Here is a 24,528-nt window from a genome sequence, read left to right on the forward strand (position 1 = left end):
TCCATGTGTGCTGTGTAAAGGAAAGAGGTGTGCAACTTCACCTCCCCATCCCCTTTTTTCTAACAGCTCAGACAGGTTTATAAATTCTGGACTTTGAACGAATGTAGAGGAGAGAAGACTGCAGATAAACAGGTGCAACTTATGTTGGAGGATTTGTTTCATCTATGTGTATCTCCTGAGGCCAATCACTTCACTGAGTATAAAATACCTTGAAAAAGTATTCATACCCCGTGAAATTTTCCACATTTTGTTATGTTACAACCAAACACATAAATGTATTTTATTGGGATTTTATGTGATAGACCAACACAAAGTGGCACATAATTGTGAAGTGGAAGGAAAATGATAAATGATTTTTAAAAAATCTTCACAAATAAATATCTGAAAAATGTGGCGTGTATTTGTATTCAGCCCCCTTTACTCTGATACCCCTAACTAAAATCTAGTGGAACCAACTGCCTTCAGAAGTCACCTAATTAGTAAATAGAGTCCACCTGTGTGTAGTTGAATATCAGTATAAATACAGCTGTTCTGTGAAGCCCTCAAAGGCTTTTTAGAGAACCTTAGTGAACAAACAGCATCCTGAATTCCAGGGAACACACCAGACAGGTCAGAGATAAAGTTGTGGAGAAGTTTAAATCAGGGTTGGGTTATAAAAAAATATCCTAAGCTTTGATTATCTCACAGAGCACTGTTCAATCCATCATCCGAAAATAGAAAGAGAATGGCACAACTGCAAACCTACCAAGACATGGCTGTCCTCCTAAACTAACAGGCCGGGCAAGGAGATCATTAATCAGAGAAGCAGCCAAGAGACCCATGGTAACTCTGGAGGAGCTGCAGAGATGCACAGCTCAGATGGGAGAATCTGTCCATGGGACAACTATTAGGTGTGCACTCCACAAATCTGGCCTTTATGAAGTGGCAAAAAGAAAGCCATTGTTGAAAGAAAGCCATAAGAAGTCCCGTTTGCAGTTTGCAAGAAGCAGAAAACTAACACTGCACATCACTCTGAACACACCATCCCCACCGTGAAACACAGTGGTGGCAGCATCATATTGTGGCAATGCTTTTCTTCAGAAGGGACAGGGAAGCTGGTCAGAGTTGATGAGAAGATGTATGGACCCAAATACAGGACAATCTTAGAAGAAAACCTGTTAAGAGTCTACAAGAGACTTGAGACTGGGGCGGAGGTTCACCTTCCAGCAGGACAACGACCCTAAACATACAGCCAGAGCTACAATGGAATGGTTTAGATCAGGGGTCTCAAACTGGCGGCCCTCCAGCTGTTGCGAATCTACAAGTCCCATCATGCCTCTGCCTGTGGGAGCCATGCTTGTAACTGTCAGCCTTGCAATGCCTCATGGGACTTGTAGTTTCGCAACAGCTGGAGGGCTGCCAGTTTGAGACCCCTGGTTTAGATGAAAGCATATCCATGTGTTAGAATGGCCCAGTCAAAGTCCAAACCTGAATCCAATTGAGAATCTGTGGCAAGACTTGAAAATTGCTGTTCACAGACGCTCTCCATCCAAATCTGACAGAGCTTGAGCTATTTTGCAAAGAAGAATGGGCAAAAATGTCACTCTCTAGATGTGCAAAGCTGGTAGAGACATCCCCAAAAAGACTTGCAGCTAAAAGTGGTTCTACAAAGTATTGACTCAGGGGGGCTGAATACAAATGCACACCACACTTTTCACATATTTATTTGTAAAAAATGTTAAAAACATTTATCATTTTCCTTCACTTCATAATTATGTGCTACTTTGTGTTGGTCCATCATATAAAATCCCAATAAAATACATTTATTTTGGTTGTAACATGACAAAATGTAGAAAATTTCAAGGGGTATGAATACTTTTTCAAGGCACTTTATGTAAGGGTTTACAATCACTTTAATTTTCCCCATCTGGTGATTCTCACTAGTGGCTAACTTTAGGATTGTAATAGAAAGCAGGCCGCACACTGATGACATCACCATTTCATAAAAGCTTTCTTGTACCACAAACAGTATACAGCATACATGTTGTCCTCACCATTAAGGGAAATTCTCATGGTGGGGGCATACTGCATGCTGTATGTGGTATAATAAAGCTTTTGGGAAGCCTCATTGTCATCGCTGTGCAGTCCGCGTTCTCAGGACCATGAGCGTGAACGGACTCCTTCGCCGGCACCCAACATATCATGGTGGATGAGAGGCTTGTTCTTTGGAACAGTGTGTCATTTGCTTCAGATTGTCATACTGTAGGATTGGCCACATACCTACCAAGTATCATTTGATATATAGTCAGTATTAGATCACTGGTTTTTGGGACTTTGCATGTTAGACCAGATATTCTTCCTATAATTGTTTTTATCCCAGAGGTAAATTTAAGGTCTGATAATCCTGTATTGGCATGGCTTGTAGCAAATGACATTTCTGACATAATCAAGGATGAGGTATGACCATGGGCAGAGCCAGACCTGATCATGTGGTATCATGAAGGAATTTGGAGTGGGAGAAGACATTACGATTCTGAAACTCGTACTTAAATCTTCCTTGCACTAAACTTACAATCAGGGACAAATTTGTAGTAAAAAAAGGTTTTATTAGTACAAATATACAAAATACAAAGATAAAGAAATCGACATATGAATCAAGTATTATATAAAAAAGCTAAAAAATATAGATATGCTGGTGTAGTAGTCGAAAAAATATATATTCGTGCAGTCTTCCACTCGGATGGACGAGTACCATGCTCTGAAGAGCAGTGGGTGTTAGCTCCGGACCATCATGGTAATCTTCCCCTTTTTGTCTGTGGAAATTTAATACGCCGAGGGCACAATTTGCTGCCTGTTATCACTATTTTTTTTTTTTTTCCTTTCACTTGTAGACTCTGCTTTTGTGAAGGAACAACCTACTGAATAGATCCATCGGAGCTACCTACCTGCATAGGGTGGTCTTTCCTCCCCTTTTCTCGTCCCTGTACTTTTTCTTTTTTCCCCCACCCATTTTTCTTCAGCCTTGAGGTCCTTTGCTATAAGACATATACACTTATTTATTTTGTGTTATGCTTGGACACAGATTCAGATGGCAGTTAGATAGCCCGGTGTCCATGCTATTATCGTCATTTTTTTTATATAGATATTGGTCTATCCAGTTTTCTTTTTTCTAGATACCAACCTATGTTCCATCTTAGACATCATCATTCTTTCTCCGGCGAGCCTTGCCATTTTTGGCGTCATACGGGTGGACCAGTGTGGATAAGGCGGGGCCAGCCATATGCCCCATCTTCCTTTGGTATTTCAGGGCGTTTTTGACGGGTTTGCCCCCGGGATCTGGCAGTGAGCTTCTCATACTAAATATGCTTGGGTATGTTGTATCTTTTTGGATGGGTTAACCGGGCTGAATGGTCTGCGATACAAGCAATTGTTGTAATGCATATGATTTGTATTTACTTATATTTGTTTCTAAATCTGTATTCTATCATGCAGTGTGATTCTTCCTACAAGTTGCCCCTGATGAAGGGACCTTTTGTTCAGTCCCGAAACGCGTAGGTCCAAGTGGAAGACTGCACGAATATATATTTTTTCGACTACTACACCAGCATATCTATATTTTTTAGCTTTTTTATATAATACTTGATTCATATGTCGATTTCTTTATCTTTGTATTTTGTATATTTGTACTAATAAAACCGTTTTTTTACTACTCTGTTGCCGTTAAAGTCCCACCAACTATCCGAGGGGGTCATTTTATTTCCTTGTCTCAGGGATGGTGGCAACTTCCATGACCTAATTGGATGGTATCCCTTTTTATTTTGTTAGGGACAAATTTGTGGACAGTGACCCTTTTTATGACAGAGAACCTGCAAGAAGGAATGTTCTAAGTGTGAACTCACATGGAAGATGGAATAGAAGATGCTCTGAAAAATGATGATGTATTTATTGCTGGCTCCTCGGGGTACACGGCGCTGCTCCCTGACGTGTTCTTCTTTGTAGTTCACATACTCATAATACTTCTGAGCCATCCTGTAGTGAAATATATTCAAGTAAAAAGAAAAAAAAAGTTATAGTGAAAAATTTAAAAGATGGTCTACAATATTTTTAGTTAAAAGGAAATTATATCTGTCACGGAACGTCCCACACTCCGCTTGAGTGCTTCCGTCGGTATACCACTTCCTCCCAGTCTGGATACGGATATCAGATATTCCAACCGCTCACAAAGCACAAAACAAGGCGAAACTTGCTTAGCTGCTAACATGGACTGTTTTTATTACAACCAGAATTACAAGTCTTTATATACCTTTAGAGGAGGTTCCCCCCTCCTGCTCATATTACTCTAACAATACAACTGTAACCTAATTAACATGAGCTAGTTTACTAAATCATTTACCCAGACTAGGTGACTCAGAGACATGACCTTTGGGTTTAAGACTTTACGTCTCCTAGCTCATTGACTATTAAAATACACATAACCATAAACATCAACACAGGGTTAATTAGAACAAACAAATGTGTGGTAAGAAGCTGTGGTAAGCCAGACTAGACTCATTTACATTAAACACATTATAGCAGACATCAGACAGGTGAGTGGAGTTGATGATATTAGCATCTCCTCACAGTATGAGTCCCAACAGTATGACTCAGTCACTATTGCTAATATGATAAATAGAGGGTCCCCAGAGTCTGTGTGTCCTGGGGGACAAGGACCCAAAGCCAAAGTAACAACACCTCAAGGGTACCCCAAATACCAGGGCCCATAATCTGTAGGCAAGAGGCTGACATTCAGTCCCCTCCAAAAGCCTCTGTCCCGGGTGAGTCTGTCACAATATCTAGGCACCCTCCTGAGAGCACAGTTGATGTTTAATTCAGACTTGGTCCTAAACACAGGATAAAATGGATCCTCGGCCTTTCACTCTCCCACTGCCAGCACATGTGCACTGCAGCAAAGCTTGATTGGCTCCTAGTGCTTCCCCTGCCTTTCCCAGTCTGATTGCTGCTGTACAGGAGATCACAGGCAGCAGATTTCAAGGTAAAGTCAGGTGCTTCTGCTACACGCATGTAAAAATACATTAAATGTTTTTTAATGAAAATATAACTGCATTCATTTATATTTTTTTTTATCTGCCTAGGTTTAGTAAAAAAAAAAAAAAAAAAAAAAAAAAAAAAACTTAAAAAAAAAAAAAATCAGCACAAGGAACAGTACTTAGTCAATGCATAGTGTCCCCTGTGCTGATGCCTGCAGTTGTAGTTAAAATCTGAAGACCATTGATCCCCCCTACCTAGCCTCTGTGAATGGAAGAGGGGGGCCAAAATGGCAGGTATAGTCAAGCACTCATTGATAAGTGCCTGTGACAGTTTTTTCGGCTCATATTAACCCCTGCATCACCGGAATATTATGGCTGCGGGGGTTAATATGAGTTAAAGGACTGATCACAGGCACTCGTAGAGTGCCAACTATACCTGCCATTTTGGCCACCCTCTTCCATTCACAGAGGCTGTACTTTAGCTGTCATGAATGAAAAGAGATCAATGAGTAGAGGAAGTAGAAATTTCACAGATCCCCCATTCTGCATTCATAGAAGTACAGTACATAGTTCATAGTCTGCACTTTTGACCAGTACCTATGATAGGTCCTGTGCTTATATAAAACCGCCCCCAGCAGCGGACGATTACTGATGCAGGGAGGTAGAGGACATCGAATTTCAAATAGGACAACAAAGCAGATGCACAGTTGCATTGACTATAAGTACTGTCCTTCGTGCTGATAATTTTTTTTTAAGCTTTGACTAAACTAAAGCCTCGTACACACGATTGGATTTTCGTCAGGGAATTGTGTGATGACCGGCTGTCGGCTTAAAATCCGACCGTTAGTACGCACCATCAGACGATTGTTGCCCAACTTTCTACCAACAAATGTTGGATGGCAGGCTAGTACATTTTCAGCGGACAACGGTCTGTTGTCAGATTTTCTTATTGTGTGTACACAAGTCCGTCACACAAAAGTTGAAAGTACAAACACGCATGATCGGAATCAATGCTCACCAAAAATTAGCAGAAGGTGCCCAAAGGGCGGTGCTCAAGAGCGGAAATTCCTCGTAGTACATCACTACATTCGTGTTTGTTGGCTAACAATTGTGTGCCGTTTGTATGCATGGCACATGCCCTTCGGACAAAAGTCTGACGCTTTGTTGGCCAACAATCTGATTGTGTGTACAAGGCTTAAGGCTTTAATGTAAAAATAAAAAACTTCTTAATAAAAAACTTGTTTATATGTATTTGTCATTATACATGTACAAGTGGACAGTCATTTTAGCTAATTACATATGCAGGATCTGTTTCCTCTTTCAAAAGAATCTTTTTGACAACCCCACATTTCTTTAATGTACCCATGCAAATCATGCAGCATACATTTGCAGTGGCAGTGCGTTCACACGGGCGCCACCCCCTCTCTCCAGCCACCCCTCTATCACCAATAGATAGATTCATGCATTGTATGAATCTATCCATGGGTGCTATCTATCACCCCCTATTCAGGTGCCCGGCCCCTTTTTGGGTGCCGAGCGCCTGAATTACAGCGGCGGGGTATTTTTTTTTAAGCACCTGATTAGAGCCATAGGCTCTAATAGGCATCAAAAAAGGTAAACAGCGAGCGCCATGCTTGGCACTCCCAGTTCACTCAGTCGTGTTAGGAAAGCAAATTAATATTTGCATTCCTAACACTGAACTGCCTCTCTGCCAATCATGTGCTCAGGTCTGTTACCCGTCAACTGATTGGCTGAAATGACAGGCGCTGTAATTTGACGCCTATCAGTCATCCAATCATAGGAGAGGATGGGAGGAGAGGACGGGAGAAGACATGGAGGAAACCGCTCGCCGCTGTCGCCCGCTGCCCCACCAAGGACAGGGTAAGTGCCGGGCAGATGGCGGCAGGGGGGGGGGGCACAGTGGCAGCATCGATGGGCACAGTGGGAGCATTTGATGGCACAGTGGGAGCGTTTGATGGGCACAGTGGCTGCGTTTGATGGGCACAGTGGCGGCAATTGATTGGCACAGTGGCTGCGTTTGACGGCACAGTGTAGCTGCGTTTGATGGGCACAGTGGTGACAATTGATGGCACAGTGGCTGCGTATGATGGTACAGTGGCTGCGTATGATGGTACAGTGGCTGCGTATGATGGTACAGTGGCTATGTTTGATGGGCACAGTGAGGCTGCAATTGATGGTTTTTTTTTTCAGTCTGTTTGCGCCCCCCCCAAAAATTTTGAGCACCAGCTGCCACTGTACATTTGCTTCTTTATCCTTGCCCCCACTGTCCTACCCTGTATTGGGAAAACCTGCCATTCTGCACGTTCAGGTTTTCAATTACCTGATAAAGCTGTCTTCCTAATTTATTGCTTTTAAAGATAGCATCTCTTTATATGTGCTTGCTTGGGTTTTCTTTGTGTACTCTGGTTTCTTTCCACACTGCAAAGACATGCTGACAGGTTAACTGGCTCCTACTCTATATACATTATATTGGCCCTAGTATGTGTATGCATGAATGTGTGGTAGGGACCTTAGATTGTAAGCTCCCTGAGGACAGGGACAAATGTGAATGTACTGTGAATGTACTATATGTAAAGTGCTGCATACATTTCCAGCTTTAAAAATACATGTGATAAATAGATAAAATATGCAGCCTGGCTACATTACAGTAACAGATTAAGAGGGTTCAAATGAGCTTTACTTGCCTGACTAATTAGAAGAAATACATGTTAAATAATTATGCAATCTTTAAATATACTGTATTTCTTTGAAGTGGAATTGTACATAGTTGTAGCTGTTGTGTAGAAAAATTTAGCCCGGCTGAGAGCCAGACTGGGTTGATTCTGGGTCAGGGTGAGTGACTCAGGGAGGCTGGATGACTCATCAGGCAGCACCTCTGGTACCTCCCCCTATTTGCTGGAACCTTGGAGAAGCTTCCACAAGGGAGGTTAGAAGGAGCTGCCTGGAGTATTGATGAGGGCCCCAGCTAATCCCTGGCCAAATGGGGGAGGGCACCTCTTAAATACTCAGAGTCAAGCCAGCAGGGGGAAGTCAGGTGGAAGATGGAGATAGAGTGCTGAGGAGGCTGTCGGTGGCCCTTGAGGGTAACCCCCTAGTCTGGGGGGGGGGGGGGGGGGGTTGGACCTCAGGCCTCGGGCTCGGGTGCTGGAGGGATCCTCTTACAACACACGTAGGAGTCCTGTTCAGGAGGCACGGGAGCAAGAGTGCGAACAGCAGGAGCCAGCTAGGACATCCAGGATTTTTCCAGGAGAAGACAACCGGGTGGCTGGTGAGTGTGACAGTCTGGGAGGACTGTGGGAAGTAGCTAAGAGGCAGCTGCAGCCAGGCAGGCTGGCAGTGCCTGAAGAGATGGTGCTGGGATCAGTAGCCACAGGGATGGAGGCTGAACATTGTCTTTTGCTGCACAATCCAAGGGGCCCGCGATCCCTGCCTGTAATGGGCTTTTGCTACAAAAATCTGACCTATGCCTCTTTTGTCAGATTTACTATAATGTCCAGCTGAGTCTGGGTGTTCTTTTTCTACAAGCAAGTTAATTCCCGGGGGACGAGAAAGGAGTGTATAGAGTATAGAGTGTATATACTGTAGACTGTATATAGAGAAGTTGTCCCTGAAGAAATTGTTTCAAGTCAAGTGGGCATCCCATAATTTCCCTATTCCCTATCCAATGTTTATCTCAGAGTCAAGAAACAGCCCAGTGCTTTGTTTTTATGTTTTATTGAGGGGATAAAGTAAATATTCGGTGTGCCTGGCTGTGCAGGGTGGGGATCCCTATTCTCCAGCGGCTCCTACGTGGTGTGCGCTACATAAAAAACAAGCTTTATTTTTCATAACTTACCTGGTAATGTAATTCCCTATTGATGCCCAGAAGGGGACAATCATGACCCCGATGACAGTTGCTGATGGGACGAGGGTGTAGTATCTTTCCCAGTAATTGGTAGAGACAAACAAGGCATAGATCCCAGAGGAGAGGAACAGCATCCACTTTGTACCAAAAAATCTGAGTCAAGGAAATAGATGTCATCAAATCAAGAAGTATCATCCCGTTTTCCTGTCTAGTTAATGCGTGGTATCAATTTTATCATCATAGTCATGACCATTTTAATCACTTACATGATTTTGCATTTGCATGTTTCCCTGGTTCTGGTGATTTGGGTGATCTGGGACTTGAAATGGCATATACAGTAAGGGGGAGATTTACTAAAACGGGTGCACACAGACTCTAGTGCAGCTGTGCATAGTAACCAATCAGCTTCCAGGTGATATTGTTAAAGCTTAATTGAACAAGCTGAGGTCAGAAGCTGATTGGTTACTATGTGCACAACTGTAGCAAATTCTGTGTGCACCACTTTTAGTTAATCTCCCCCTTATGCCGTGTACACACGACCGGACTTTCCGGCAGAAAAGGTCCGACGGAATCATTCCATCGGACATTCCGATCGTGTGTGGGCTTCATCTGACTTTTTATTTCTAAAATTCTGACGGACCTAGAAATAGAACATATATTTCAAATCTTTCCGATGGACTCAATACCTATCGGGAAAACCGTTCGTCTGTATGCTAGTCCGACGGACCAAAAAGGACGCAAGGGCAGTTATTGGCTACTGACTATTGAACCTCCTTTTTCTAGTCCCGTCGTATGTCATCACGTTCTAAATGAATGGACTTTGGTGTAATCGTGCGTAGGCAAGTCCGTTTCAGCGGAACTCCGTCGGAAAGACCGTCGGAGTCTATTCTGAGGCAGAGTCCGGTCGTGTGTATGCGGCATAAGTGTCCTAGAGGACTTTAGTCTTCACAATCGACAACGTCTAGTAAATGCATAGATCCACTCAGTAAAATAACCTACAGTAGCCATTTTTTTTAAATGCAATTAACTGAAATCTAAGGAGCGTTCTTGGCTTCAGTGGTGAAAGTACTGACATTTTTTGAAGTGTGAGATCCCCTTCCAGGCTGCCTGCAGCCATGCCTGCTCCCGGCCCCAGGCCCCTGGGTTGTCACCATGTTACAGCTGCAAGTAGAAAAATCTCAAAAGATTGGAGTCTAGTTCAGTAACTTCTATGCAGCATCTTTGACCTCTGATCTTTTAGGATTTTTTCTACTTTTGACCGTAACATAGTGATTTTATAGGGGCTAGGGCAGTGGTTCTCAACCTTCCTAGTGCCGTGACCCCTTGATTAAATTTCTCAAGTTGTGGGGACCCCTAACAGTAAAATTATTTTCGTAGCATGGGTTGTCAGCGCCCAAGGCAAGACAAGTAATTTGCACCCCTAACCCACAGACATTTAGTGCTCCCTGAGTCCCTTCCACTTGTACAGTATTAAAACCCCTTATGTTACATTTTAGGATGCACCACTCTTCCTCTTTGTTCTCCTTTCTTTCCCTTTTTATCTCTCTCTATCCTAATTTCTTGTTAACCCCCCCCCCCCCCAATCCCTCTCTCTAGCCGTCTTTCTTGTTCTCTTATTCTTTCTCTCCCTTTTTCTTTGTTCCACTCCCTCCCATGTATTCTCTACTTTTATTCCTTCTCTTACTCCTTGGTGGGGGATGGGATGAGTGGCAGGGCTGGCAGGGAGTTGGGATGAGTGGCATTGCTGGGGGGAGTTCTGATCAGACAACTTAGGTGCTCTTGACCAAGGTCATCTGCTAAGAGGCTAAATGGGCAGCTGCGGGCTCCAGGAACAGCCCTGCTGGGCAGCCACAAAAAGGCTGGGAGAGCGGTGCGGGCTTCAGGAACAGCCCAGGATTCGGTGACCCCTGAAAATCATCATTCGACCCCCAGGTTGAGAACCACTGGGCTAGGGGAAGGCTTTGCTGAGGGCAGCTGCATTAAGGCAAGCCTTTTCCTATAGTGCTTAGTCCAATCTGCCTGAACATTCGAGCATTCACAGCAATGGCTAAATCTTACATGTGTAAGAAATACAGGCAGGTGCCAGCTAGCATATGATGTAGAAAGCACCAGAATCAGTTGTTGAAGGGCTGGATACATATTCTAAAGTCACAGTCCCATGTTCCACCCCGCCATGAAAAGTGGGAAAGTTGTTGGCGGCCCACACATCTACCTGATTTTTAGAAAGGTAATTCTATCTCAATGTAAATTACTTAGCCAACTTCCACCTACTAACCTGATAAGAACAGGGGTATACAACAGAGCGGCGATTGGGGTTACGTTAATGCCCATCAGCATCTTGTTATCAATGTCCTGCAGACCTATATTTCCATATTTCACATCTCTATATGTCTCATCGTAATGTAAAATCAGCTGCATCTGCAGAAGACCTGAAACACATAATGTCACATGACCATATCAGACGAATAACGCCTTATAACAAAAAAAAAAAAAACAGGAACTCAGAGAAAAGCAAGCCTCAAAGGGATGGATGAGCACACAATCCCTCCTCCACACCTCAACACAAGGCATGCAATTTAAGAGGGCCAACCTAAGCGCCTGACCCCTTTCGAGAACAGATGCCGTAACGACCCCTTGAAGGGTATGGTGTTTGATCTTTTTGGCTCACTCATGGAGGCCCTGGGGTCTCGTAGGCTCCCATATGTCTCTAAGACTGGGTTCACACCATTGCAAATTGGATGCGGGTTACCCGCATCCAATTTGCAATAGCAGGAGATTTTGACTGGCTCTCTATGGCCAGGTTTGTTTCCTCAGCATCCCCATTCTGTTTCCGGTGCTAAAGGGAGCCTGGCACCCTTCCCTACACCTGGTGGTCCTGCCCGAAAGCTCTACGATTTTGGACCAGGGTCTACTCCCTGATTAGATCTGTTCTACATGTCACATTAGCACTTGATCCCTGGGAAGCCTTGTTGCATAAGTCCATCCTATCCTTGACTAAAGCCCAGAGGAAGCTGGTGGCGTTTGTCTTCTTGGCAGCATGGCAGACCATATCTAGGGCCTGGCGCCAACCATTCATTAACTTTGCTGAGGTTAAACAGCATCTTATGGCAACGAGAAGCTCATGTCCATTCTCACAGACATGCATTCCAAGTTCCTGAAGATATGGGACCCCTGGCTTACTTATAATGACAGTCTGGGCCTGGACCGTTCCTTTTTATCGATCTGATCATCTGTAGGGCTTGTCTTAGGGTGGCATAATAGATTGTACCACTCAGGGATGTTCGTCCCCCTTTTTTTTTCCCCCTTTCTCCCCCCCAGGCAAATCCCCTTTCCTCCTGATTTTTTCTCCCCTTTTTCCTTGGGCTTCTCAAGCTACTAGATTTTCAGTCTGTGAAGAGGTCTTCTATACTTTTTCTTATATTTACATGTGCCAGTTGAAATGTACCTTTTTCAATTACTGTATTTTTGTTTTTCTATGACTTCCAATGTGCTCATTTGTGTTCAGTCTTCTGTACCTTGTTCCCCAACTTTGAATAACCGAATACAATTTTTGTAAAGCAATTTAAGATGGCCAAAAACATCACATTATGATAAAAAATACAAGCACAATTGGATGTTCTGAAGATGACTTTAAATCTACATTCAGGCACTAACATTTCACTCGCCTTATCCTTCCTGTTAATGCTCTGAAGTGGATTTGGAAGGCTGAAAGGTGCCTACAGACCCTTTTGGGCCATCAAATGACTGGTCTTGATGTAAGGATGAACTAACATTTTGCCTATTAAAAGAGGGAAGGGCTGTAGGCTCTGGTTGGTCATGATGGAAACATTAGTGAATAAGTTGGGGAATCCAACCCAGATGACTAATTTTGGACAGGCTGTTACCACCTATCTAACTGTAATTATACGAGACAGATGTCTATCACTAAAAGCAATAGACCTTAAGAAATTGAACATGATTGGTAGCCAAAGCTTCCCTGGTTAGGAGCTGTGGATCCGTTTTTTATCTATGCAAGAAAATGCTATTTTTTCTCACTTTTTTCTACTTTATATTAGGTTCAGTAATGCTGACATGTGTCCTATTGGTTCACAGAAGTGAGAATTTTTATGAAAGGTCCACATACTAGATCCTCAACCTCCATGGCAGCAGCACATCTTGGTCAAGAGCACACCATCAGCCTGCTGACTGAAGAGTTAGCAGCACACTGGTTGGCAGCTAGTGCTGGTCCTTCTTCATGCTGTCTGAATGCTGCTGTGCTGAGGAGCATACAAGACCATTTCAGATACACTAGTTGCTGTAAAACTATAATGTTTTATCGGTATTAAATGGAGTTTGATATCGGGCAGGTCAGCTTTAAATTAAAGCAGGCTTAATGATGGTCTTCTCGTTGACTATAAAAACCACATTATCCCCTTTATTTCTTCCCAATATCATAATAAAAGAGGATCGAACTGGTTTCTATAGGTAACAAAGAACAGCTTTTTCTTCCATCATGAGGACCTGTAACCCAGATCTGTAACGTACCCAAATATACGCCATATGTTATGGCAGCAGCCAAGCTTGCAGAAATAACACTCTTTATGGTCAGAAGTTTTTTCCGGCGGTAGTATCTCTTCTCTTCCGCTTCCTCATTATAATCACCATTGTTGCCCAAGATATCTTTCACCTGTACGACAATAAAAATATGTCTCAGAATAATAACATAAAAAGCACCCAAAGGGCACAGCGTCTAGAGCGATACAAAAACCACACTTTGCAAGTTTTGAAAATGAAAAACAATTAGTAAGTTAATGAAGGCCCCTTGAACCGCCATTATAGCCCTTTCAAACTGCCAGCTGGCCGTGTTAGCGGTAAAGCGCCGCTAAAACATCATTTTAGCGGCACTTTTTGGCCGCTAGCATGGTGCTTTTAACCCCCGCTAGCAGCTGAAGAAAAGGTTTAATGCACCCGAAAAGCGCCGCTACTGAAGCACTTTGCAGGCGCTTCGGCAGCAGTGCCCATTCATTTCAATGGGCAGGGGCACTCCTCCACCACTCCAAAGATGCTGCTTGCAGGACTTTTTCTAATTTCCTGCAACGTACCACTCCAGTGTGAAAGCACTTGGCTTTCACACTGGGGCTGCAGAGGAGGCATTTTTCAGGCGCTTTACAGGCACTATTTTTAGCCCTTTAGCGCCTGAAAAACCCCTTCAGTGTGAAAGGGGTCTTAGGAAAAGGGAGCCTTGACTGCTGGAAGCATGGCATCACTGTGGGTGGGAACCTAAAAGGGAAGTTAAGTAGCTCCCTTAGGATTGGCTACAAAAACCTGGTGGAGCCTGAACTCTAGGAAAAGGCTACACTGGGGCACATCCAACTGCTCTGAGATGATTCAGCTGTCACAAGAGTTGCTAGGTGAGTATCCCTCCTCTGTTCCCAGGCCCCTCACTACAAAAATCTCAGCGGTGATCTGATCCACCATACTGACTGATCCCCAGCCCTGCAGGGTCCCAAGTACTTCAGTCAGACATTGGATTAGTAATGGAGCCACTGGCAATGAATTTGCTGGCTCCACTTCTACAATCCCCACTCTGCCCACAGCTCTACAGGATCATTGACATGGCCCCGACCTCTCCTATAATTCATGGACCCCTGTTGCTACCCACACCAGAGTGTGTCTCTCAGACATCACATCCCCTGAAAACTGCTGCTCTGACCAGAAGGTGCCTTTCCTCTACACCCAGCGGCCTTCCCCTATGCTCATTCCTGCATGGGATGGGGCCCTTCACCACAGCTACTGGCGCTGATGGTGCTGGCTCCTCTCTTACTTTCACCACTCACTCCTCTGCCCACAACCTGGAATGCAGGGTATACGTTATATATGGGCGGCACAGTGGTGTAGTGGATAGCACTTTTGCCTAGCAGTAAAAAGGGTTGCTGGTTTGAATCCCAACCTCGACACTACCTGCCTGGAGTTTGCATGTTCTCCCTGTGCCTGCGTGGGTTTCCTCTAGGTACTCCGGTTTCCTGCCACACTCCAAAGACATGCTGGTAGGTTAATTAGATCCTGTCTAAATTGCCCCTTTAGATTAGGCGACCCGCCAGAATGTGTAACAGAAGTGACTTTTCGTCGCCGCCACCTTGCTACACCCTGCACTCCTCTACAGTAAGGATACACTGAGAAGGGGAAATGAGGACATTTTGTTACACCCACTGGAGTTTTGCATTTTACACTTATTTTTAGCAGTAAAGTTAGTTTATATAGTGAAATACAGTACTTAGAACTCCGTCTGAATGTTTAGATGTTTAATTTTAAAAGCAGCGATTTTCTGTCAGATTAGCAAATCTGTGAGATCAGCAGGCTTGCCGCTGCTTTTAAAATTCAACATCTAACCAGTCAGAGTTAACCACAGAGTTCTAACTACTGTATTTCACTATATAAATTCACTGTACTGTTAAAAATAAGTGTAAAATGCAAAACTCTGGTGGGTGTAACAAGATGTCTGCTTTCCCCCTTTACACTGTATCCTTACTGTAGAGGAGCGCAGGATGTAGCAAGATGGCGGCGAAGGAACGTCACTTCTGTTACACATTCTGACGGGTCGCCGAATCTAACGAAACACCCCTAGTATGTATATGAATGGATGTGTGTTAGGGACCTTAAAGTGTAAGCTCCTTGAGGGTACGGACTGATGTGAATGTACAATGCTGTGTAAATTGACGGTGCTATATAAGTACCTGAATCAAATAATAAAAAACATATGTATATTATCAACTTATACAACACTTTCCTTTCCCTGCAGGCTTGTCGGATAATGGTGGTATTGATCAGGAGAATTCCTGGGACCAATACTTTTATACAGCACTTTCTTTGCTGAGTTATTTGGTGCTCCTACCCTTCCAGGGACGGCTGACAGCGAGTCTGCCTTTCGCTTCCTTCCTGTACACTGCGACTATTCCCTTCCAACAACACAGAAGGTCCAGCCCATCTTCTGTCTTTTTGGGTGTTGAGATTGACATTGTGGAGATGGTCTGTCAACTCACTGGGGTTAATTAGCTCCTATCCTTGGTTAAATTCCCAGGGGACTCTAGGAAGCTCTGGCTGAAGCAGCGCAAATAAATTGGAAGCACAGTTGTCCTTCTTGCACCCCTCTAATGGTCATTCTTTAATAAATGGGGGAATTGACGAACTCACAGCTGGAGCTTTACAGGGCTGCTTTCAGCTCCTGTAGCTTTGGCATTTTCTTCCAGGGTGACTGGTCTGCTGAACCTTGGATGGCCTTATGGGCCCAACTCTATTTGTTGTGTAACATGATGCTGTTAGAGCTCTTGCCTCATGTGATGACAGTGGAATAATCGGTGGAAAAATTGCAGAGTAGGCAAGTGTTTTTTTGGACTGAGGAGTGTGATACAAGTGGTTATCTGCCTCTCTGCACGCTCTCCACCCTTTGTTCCCCTTGTTGTGTTTTTCCTGGTGCTTGGATGTCTTCAGTTGACTGTTTGGTTTCAGATGTAGCTAATTCCATTGTTGATTTGTCCTCTTGTTTACAGTTCACCCACTTCTGCTTTTTGGCTTCAACAGCTGTGGGTATTCTTTCTCCTTCCCTTTTTGTGTGGTCTCATTTCTGACTCCTGTTGGGCCCCTCGTTTGTGCCTTTCCCCCGAGAACTCTTGGGTAACCTGCTGGAAAATTTGGGACGACTGGGTGCCTCCACCTGTTAATGAGTTCTCCCTTTCCTCCTGTAGGACAGGCACCTGGCTCTTTTCTCCTACCTCCACCACCTGCAGGATATAGTTGTGGCATGTTTGATGGTGGGTACCATTCCCCCTGCTGTATTGTTTGGTTCAGACTATTCAGCTGGGGGGACATCTCAAAAGTTTTCTTAGTCAGAGGGTTTTGAAGGTCTGGAAACATCTGACTTGCTTCCCTGATTTTCTGCACCAGTTTTCTGTGCACCAGAACAACATCCTCTGCATTTTGCCCTTCTGTTTTCACATTTAGAGCTCTCTTGTTTCTAATTGCCTTTTTTTGGGCATTCTTTGGCATCTTTAGGATTAGTGAACTTGTCTCCGAGGACAAATGCTCAGTTGGTGGTAACTCAGTGGATGTGCTGATCACAGAATCTTTTTGTTTTTATTTCCCGCTGATTTTTCCAACCTCAACAAATTCCAATTTTTTCAGCTTTTCTGCCTTTTCCATTTCTCAGTTGGTCTTGCCTCCTAATGATTTTTCCTACATACTCTTTTCTCATTGGAGCAGCCATTGCTGCCCATGGGATGGGTTTTTTCGGATGACAGAGATGGCTTTTAGGTAGGTGGGAATTATTTAAATGTTTTGCTATATATTTGTCCTCACCTTTTTTTCAAATTTCATGTCTCTCTCCAGCATTACTTTGGATCATCGTTGACTCCTTCGTTTAGTGGGCTTTTTGCCATGCTAAATTTTGACACTGTGGGGAACATTTTCCTTTGCAGTTGGCAGAATTTGGTGTTGCAGTTTTCATGGTCTACACTGACTGCTGGTATTACCTGGGACAGTTTGTTTCTGACCCCTTCATTCTTATTATTCATGTATGGGGTAACAATGTAGGACATTACCGGTCTGTGGATTCAATCTCCTCTATTATTACTCCATGATGTGCTAATCTATTGTTTGGTCCAACATTGTCCCCTGGTTTTCTGGTTTTGGCTCGTCACACACTTTGTTCTTGTTTCGAGCTGTTTCGCCGCAAGGTGAATGCCTAGGTTTTCACATTTGTCCATGGGATTGGTGGCATTGTTGTCCGCCACTGGGGTCCTGAGGGGGATAACAGTATATATTGAGACCTGATGGGGTTCATTTAAATGATTGGCCTAAATATGTTAACCTCGGCCTACAATCTAGTGTCAAGCAAGTGCTGGCTGCGGTGGGGCACTCGTCAGTGTACCACTGACTTGCGTGTGGCGGTTTCGACCTTGCCAGCAATTCATGTTGCTTTATGAGCTATGCCCTCTAGTTAAATTCTGGAGTCAGTCTAATGCCTGTCTGGCACTGATGGTAAGGACAGGCCTCTTAGATTATGTGAGTTTATGTTTTTTAGGTGTTCGTGGTATACTGCATTGTTTGGTACATTTGGAAAGTTGTACTTTTGAAAAAGTTCAATAAAGCTGTGGCCTTGCCCTATTTCCAACTTAATCAGCTTTCGTGTCTTTTTTTGGGGGGGGCAAGGTATTGGTTTATTAGTTAGTCATAAATGAGCCTATGCTTCTCAGCACTTAAGAAGACCAGTCGATTTTACTAACTTTCAGAGTCCGTGGTGTCAAATGCGCTGAGTACAGTGGTGGGAATGACTGGCCTGTGCTCTCTACTGTTCATACAATCCTAGCTGTATGTATACAAATGCTTCTGACTTCAGGAAGAGTCAAATTTGTGTTGCTTATTAACTGAAAGCATTCATCTACAAAGCCCCAAAATCAGCATCAGGGAGTCTCTCCCAGAATTTGGCTTCACCTTTATTCACTCAGCCAGGAGTTAAAAGCCCTGCCCCTGGAATTGGACTTCAACGCAGCATATATTACCCTGTCACTGTGTACTTTAGAGGTTAACAAACTGATCACTATATGGCTTTAAAGGACAGGTTTTTGTCAGAGTAAAGCAGATATAAACCCAATCACTAAAATCTCTTATATGCTTTAACATTTTTATTTTTTTTTAAATCTGCAGCTTTCATTAAAATAATATCTGCTGATCCTGCCATGAAAGTTCTTGTTCAGACACTTCTGTTATATGGTGACAACGATCTGACCCTGTCTCCTAATTGTACCTCTGCGTTGTGACCTAGTCATACAGGCTTCTGGGGGAGGCCACAAGTGGCTGCTTCAATGTACAGTATGCAGGCACGCAACAGGTCATCACCAGCAAGAATCCTATTCTGAGAAATGCCATGCAGACATTGGTGGGGTGCATTTAGACATAAAATGGCTGCAAAGAAGCTGCAGGAGAACCTCAGCAGGGAGATGTAACAATGAAAAAGGTAAAAACAGTATTTTATTTAAAAAAACAAACAGTTTGTAAGAAATTGATGGACGTTCCACTATTTTTTTTAACTCAAATGCATAACTTTGTAACTAAAAACATGCTAAAAGAGCCAGGCCAAGTGTTTACGGAGAGAGGAGATTAATAATTTGTGCAAAATAGCCTGCGAAAAAAACAAAATGGTATGGGCTAATAATTTGCATTAAAAACAGGGGTTTTAGTTGCACGCATTTGTAAATATATGTGGAAGTCTAACAGCTTTGCCTCTGTAAAGTTTGTTCTTCACTCAAACTCTTTTTGTATAGCTTGCTTATTGGAATGGAACACATTCAGTTGTCATTGAGCAGAGCTTATTCTTCATGAGGAAGCCTGGTAGATATTCCAGAGTGATTGTGATACGGGGGAATCTGGGTGATTATAACTAAGGAAAGGTGGTAGGCCATGCAAGCTACAGTGCCTTTAAAAAGTATTCATACCCCTTGAAATTTTCCACATTTTGTCATATTACAGCCAAAAACGTAAATGTATTTTATTGGGATTTTATGTGATAGACCCTAACGGAGTGGCCCGCCACTGCATACATATATATATACTAGGGCCAATTTAGACAGGAGTCAATTAACCTACCAGCATGTCTTTGGAGTGTGGGAGGAAACCAGAGTACCCCGAAGAAACGCACGCATGTACAGAGAGAACATGCAAACTCCAGGGAGGTAGTGTTGTGGTTGGGATTTCAACCAATGGCCCTAGTGCTGCTAGGCGGAAGTTCTAACCACTTAGCCACTGTGCTGCCCCAATGCATGGTAACCCTTAGCAGTTTGTGCAGTGCCATTCATTTAACACCAAACCCCAATACATAGCTGCAGTACGGGGCAACATACCCATGCTGCAGCATACCACAGCACACATGCTATGTCATAATAATGTTTTCGTCATTGAGGTACTTTGGCAGCCCATATCAAACTGGCGAAAATGCTAATTGCATGTATGCAATACAACACTGCAATGAAGCACATAGGTTTGAAGGGAGCTTTAGTGCCACATGAAGTTAATGACATAATTTTCAAGTGAAGCTGTGTTTTTTTTAATGTGGGATAACAATTACCGTAATTGACCATAGGGTAATATATACACCTAATTGGTGGTAAGGTAACACTCACTTAATTTGGTGTCTGCTTCCCCTAGTACTTATATTAATCACCTATTTACCTGCTGGAATGAAGTGAAAAACCAAGTTTTTGCAGATATGGGGGGCATGTAATTATCTCCACTTCTTTACATCATGCACTAGGTGCCTAGGCAGGTAGTCTCCTAGCCAGAGAGATGTCATCTGACAGCAGAGGTTACAGTCCTTAGCCCTCAACAAGCTCTAACCAGATCAACTTACAGTATGTAGGGTCTCTGGAGGAACAAATGGAAGGCAAGTATACATAGCAAGCTTGGTCATTAAGTACTTCTGTTATCTTAATCTAATAGCGCAACACACAGTACAGTTTCAGTATAATCTAGCTGTAAACATAACATTACATGACCATTGCACATTCTTGAACACCATGACCAGGGATGTGCTAAGGTTACGACAAGATAATCTGGCCCCAAACATTGTCCACACCACAGACACAATCCAAAATGTTTTCAGTGTAGTCAGTGTTCAGTAATTAAAAATACTTAGTTGAGATTTTTTTAGATCACAAATTGGGCATTTATGGTCTCCAAACACTCTACAACACTGTAGTCTACAGATCCATAAAATACAAAAATATGTATAAATAGAAAAAAAATTGCTCGATGGACCATTTGGTCTTTTTTTCTGCCTTCACTTTTCTATGTTATATCTCTAGTGGTTCAAAATTCGAATTCTTCAAGGCAAACTTTTTTTCTTCTTTTTTTTTCCAAGGCAAACTTTTTATTGTGCCCCCAGCTTGTGTAAAAACTTGTAACTCTTGCATACTGACCTCATCTCCAGCACTGTGCCTCACCATACCCAATGTAATTTACCCAAAGACTGCTGAGGATATACTATCAGTGCAGGGTGTTATTGACCTGACCCCTAAGGGGACATCACCACATAGCCCTGCACTAACATATCATGATGAAAGGAATGACGCTAAAGTCAATACGTCAGCTTCACTCTCTGCATTTTCATGGACTGCTCAAGCCAGGGCTATGGAAAAAAGAAGGGGAGCATGGACATCATGTGACCAGCCCAAAGACTCCTGTAATAGTATTAAAAAAAAGGAAACACAATATTGAAAGGACTGTTGGACTTTGGGAGGGGAAGCGGGCTGAGTGGGTATGGGATATGGGATGGAACATGGTGGGTGGGTATGGAATGGGACATGGAATTGGCCTTTAAGTCTTAGCCTTACCTGTCTCAGAAAGCTGGGAGGTGTGATTGGGGGACTATCCGGTTGTCTTTTGGGATCAGAAAGGAATTTTTTTCCTGTTATGCAGCGTACACACGGTCGGACTTTTCGACCAGACTTGTCCGACGGACGCCGACGGACCAAATCCGGCGGACAATCCGATCGTGTGTGGGCTTCACCGGACCTTCAGCGGACTTTTCCAGTCGCAAATCTGATGGACTTTAGATTTGGAACATGCTTCAAAGCTTTACATCGTAACTCCGCCGGACCCAGAAATCCGCTTGTCTGTATGCTAGTCCGACGGACAAAAACTGACGCTAGGGCAGCTATTGGCTACTGGCTATCAACTTCCTTATTTTAGTCCGGTGTACGTCATCACGTACGAATCTGTCGGACTTTGGTGTGATCGTGTGTAGGCAAGTCCGTTCGTTAAAAAGTCCGTCGTAAGTCCGTCAAAAGTCCACTGGAAAGTCTGTCGGACAAGTCCGGTCGAAAAGTCCGCCCGTGAATACGCGGCCTTAGAGTTAAATAGATGACACTTTATAAGGGTTTTTGCCTTCTTCTGGATCATCTGTGGATTTAAGCGTCTAAGCATACAAGGTATTTTACTTATTTCTTTTTTTGGCTTTGGTTTAACTTGATGTGTATGTATCTTTTTTCAGCCTGACCAATTATGTAAGTAGGTAACTATGCCAATCATAACTAACCTGTTCGTCAGCGCCATCCAGTCCCCGATCTTCCTGCTGGGCAGGCGCAGCTCCAACTATATCCGCTGCTATCCCATTAATGGAAGCACAGTGATTTAACTGAGCCATGGTCAGGACCTCTGAACCTCCTCCTGTAAAAGCAAGCAGTGTGGTCATTGACATGCCATTAAAAGCATTTAGCAGTATTGCTTACCATGGAATATTATTTTTACCAGAACCTGATGTTCAGTCTTGACTTGACTTTCATTGTATTTACTAATGTATTGCCCACAATGATTGTACAGAGCAAAGTGGTCATTATGCACCTGTGATTTTTCCACTGCAGGTTTGAATCTATACAGTTACATTTATCAAAAATGGTAACAATAGTGCTTCAAGCGTTTGAAGAACCCTCATATCCCTCATCTCTCAGGTGTACAGTATTTCACTAGCCTACATTGCTTGACCCTCACACAATAATTATCAGCGATGTTTCATTAGAGAGCACTGCATGTATGGATCAATCCATGTATGCCCACCCTTAAAAGCTAAACTCAAAAACAATGAATACATTTATTTATCTATGTAAAAAAATGTTTCTAAAAATACAAGCAGTGTAAATACCTTAATTTAACTGTATATCAGCCACCATCCAACCTTCCCGGATTCAGTGAGACTGACCCGAGATGTGAACAAAATCCCAGCATCCCATGAATGCTGGCTGAATCTCAGAACCCTATGCTGGAGCAAGTTCAGGCACTTGGCTCCAGTATTTAGCCTGGCAGAGGAACGCTAGCTCAGGCAGGGCATCTGCCCCACATCTCTTGTGGGGTGCTCAGATTCCCAGATACCAAAATTGCCCCCTATATGGCAGCCAGCATTTCTAGATTCACTGCAGAGCTGACAGAAGCCTTCTCTAGGCTTCCTCCTGAAGTGTCCCCCATTCTCAAGTTCTAAAGTTGGGAGGTATGTATCAGCCTCTTGTAATCCCCTGTATACTCATTTTGGGAGAAGGAAGGGTAGCATTTAGGGCCAATCAAGTGTATGCTGCATGCAAATTTGCCCACAAGTAGAAAACGGAGAGATGACTTTACCTGTCCCCCGACGCTCCTTCACTGGTAAGTATAGATGGGAACATTGCAAAAGTTCAGAACCGAATAACTAACCCCATTGTGATCTATGTGACCCGAACTAGAAAAATCAAAAGTGCCCATTTTGAAGGCTTATATGTCACTGTCACTGATGCATGCATTGTCATGGCTCACCATTCTTGTGGCCTTCTCAAATGGTGACAGTACAGTGCATGCATTCTTTATCGGCAGCCATTGGCGTGGGAAAAAAAAGCCCAGCCAGCCTGAGCCTGTCGTTGTGCCATACTCACACAGGTACTCGTTGACGGCCCTCTGCTGCATATGCAGCCGCTGCAGCATTGCCAAAGTCGAGTTCCACCTGGTGGGCATGTCACAAATCAGGCGATTTACAGGCAGGTGGAATTCCTGCTGAATTTCAGCCAACTGAGCACTGGCTGTGTATGATCGGCTAAAATGGCTACAGACTCTTCTGGTCTGCTTTAGCAGACTCTCCAACCCTTGGTACCTATTTAAAAAATGCTGCACCACCAAATTGAGGACATGTGCCAGGCATGGCACATGTGTCAACTTTCCCTGTCTAAGGGCGGACAGGAGGTTTGTGCCATTGTCGCACACCACTATTCCTGGCTCCAGCTAGCATGGCGTGAACCACCTCTGGGCCTGCCTGTGCAGAGCTGCAAGAATCTCTGCTCCGGTGTGGCTCCTGTCCCCTAGACAGATCAGCTGAAGCACTGCATGGCACCATTTAGCATGACTCATTGAATAGCCCCTTGAACACTTAGCGGGTACTTGTGGATCATAAGACAATTCAGCAGAGGAGGACATGGAAGAAGAGGAGGGGGTAGAGCTGATAAATCTCGCACCACCACCACTAGCTGTATGGAGACGTGGTGGCACAACAAGCTGCAGCACTGAGCCCTGTCCTGCATCCTTCTGAGTTGCAAGCAAAATTACCCTGTGTGCTGTAAAAAAAATATATCATCCCTGACCATGCTTGCTGGACCACGTTAGCAGTAACGTGGACCTTGTGGCTGACTGCCTTGCCCAACTATGCCACAGAATTGCCTTCCACGTGATGGTAGAGAGCTGAAAATGGCCTTAGGTGAAAAGAAATAGCGACTAGGAACCTGCCATTGTGGTACAGCACATTCTGCAAAATCACGGATGGGGCAGAATCCACCAAACGGGAAGGCAGGAGTTGTAAAGCCAGCAGCTTTGGCAAGCTTGAATGTAGACTCTGGCCATGGGGGTGTCAGTAACTGTATTCTATTTTTTTTAGCTGTAGCAGATGGGGCAGAGAAATGTGCCTGCTGTAGTCTACAGTCAGTGGTGTGCTAATGGCAGATGTGCTGCAAGGACCTGGGACACCCTACATTATACCATCATCCCTGTCAGTGGAGGCTGCTGAGAGGTCATGAGGTATAGCAGAGGTAGACCGAAAAGGTGAGGAGTTAGGAGTAGCAGAATTGCTTCACATTTGTGTGGCTTTCAGGTGCTCTTGTCAACGAGTGGTGGGAGGTTAAA

At 43.8% G+C, this 24,528-nt stretch overlaps 1 protein-coding gene across 2 annotated transcripts in view; it reads right to left on the reverse strand.

Annotated features, from left to right (window-relative positions):
- UNC93B1 (unc-93 homolog B1, TLR signaling regulator) overlaps positions 1 to 24,528 on the reverse strand; it is an 88,373-nt gene that overhangs the window by 26,831 nt on the left and 37,014 nt on the right. For both annotated transcript variants that reach the window (XM_073597075.1, XM_073597074.1), the window contains exons 2-6: positions 21,935 to 22,065; positions 13,396 to 13,537; positions 11,147 to 11,300; positions 8,863 to 9,024; positions 3,879 to 4,008 (exon numbers count right to left, since the gene is read on the reverse strand). In XM_073597075.1, coding sequence (XP_073453176.1) covers positions 3,879 to 4,008; positions 8,863 to 9,024; positions 11,147 to 11,300; positions 13,396 to 13,537; positions 21,935 to 22,042 — 696 coding nt within the window. In that variant the 5' untranslated portion in view covers positions 22,043 to 22,065. The remainder of the gene's footprint in view (positions 1 to 3,878; positions 4,009 to 8,862; positions 9,025 to 11,146; positions 11,301 to 13,395; positions 13,538 to 21,934; positions 22,066 to 24,528) is intronic.

Source organism: Aquarana catesbeiana, linkage group LG08, assembly GCF_042186555.1.
Source record: "Aquarana catesbeiana isolate 2022-GZ linkage group LG08, ASM4218655v1, whole genome shotgun sequence".
Taxonomy (NCBI): Eukaryota; Metazoa; Chordata; class Amphibia; order Anura; family Ranidae; genus Aquarana; species Aquarana catesbeiana.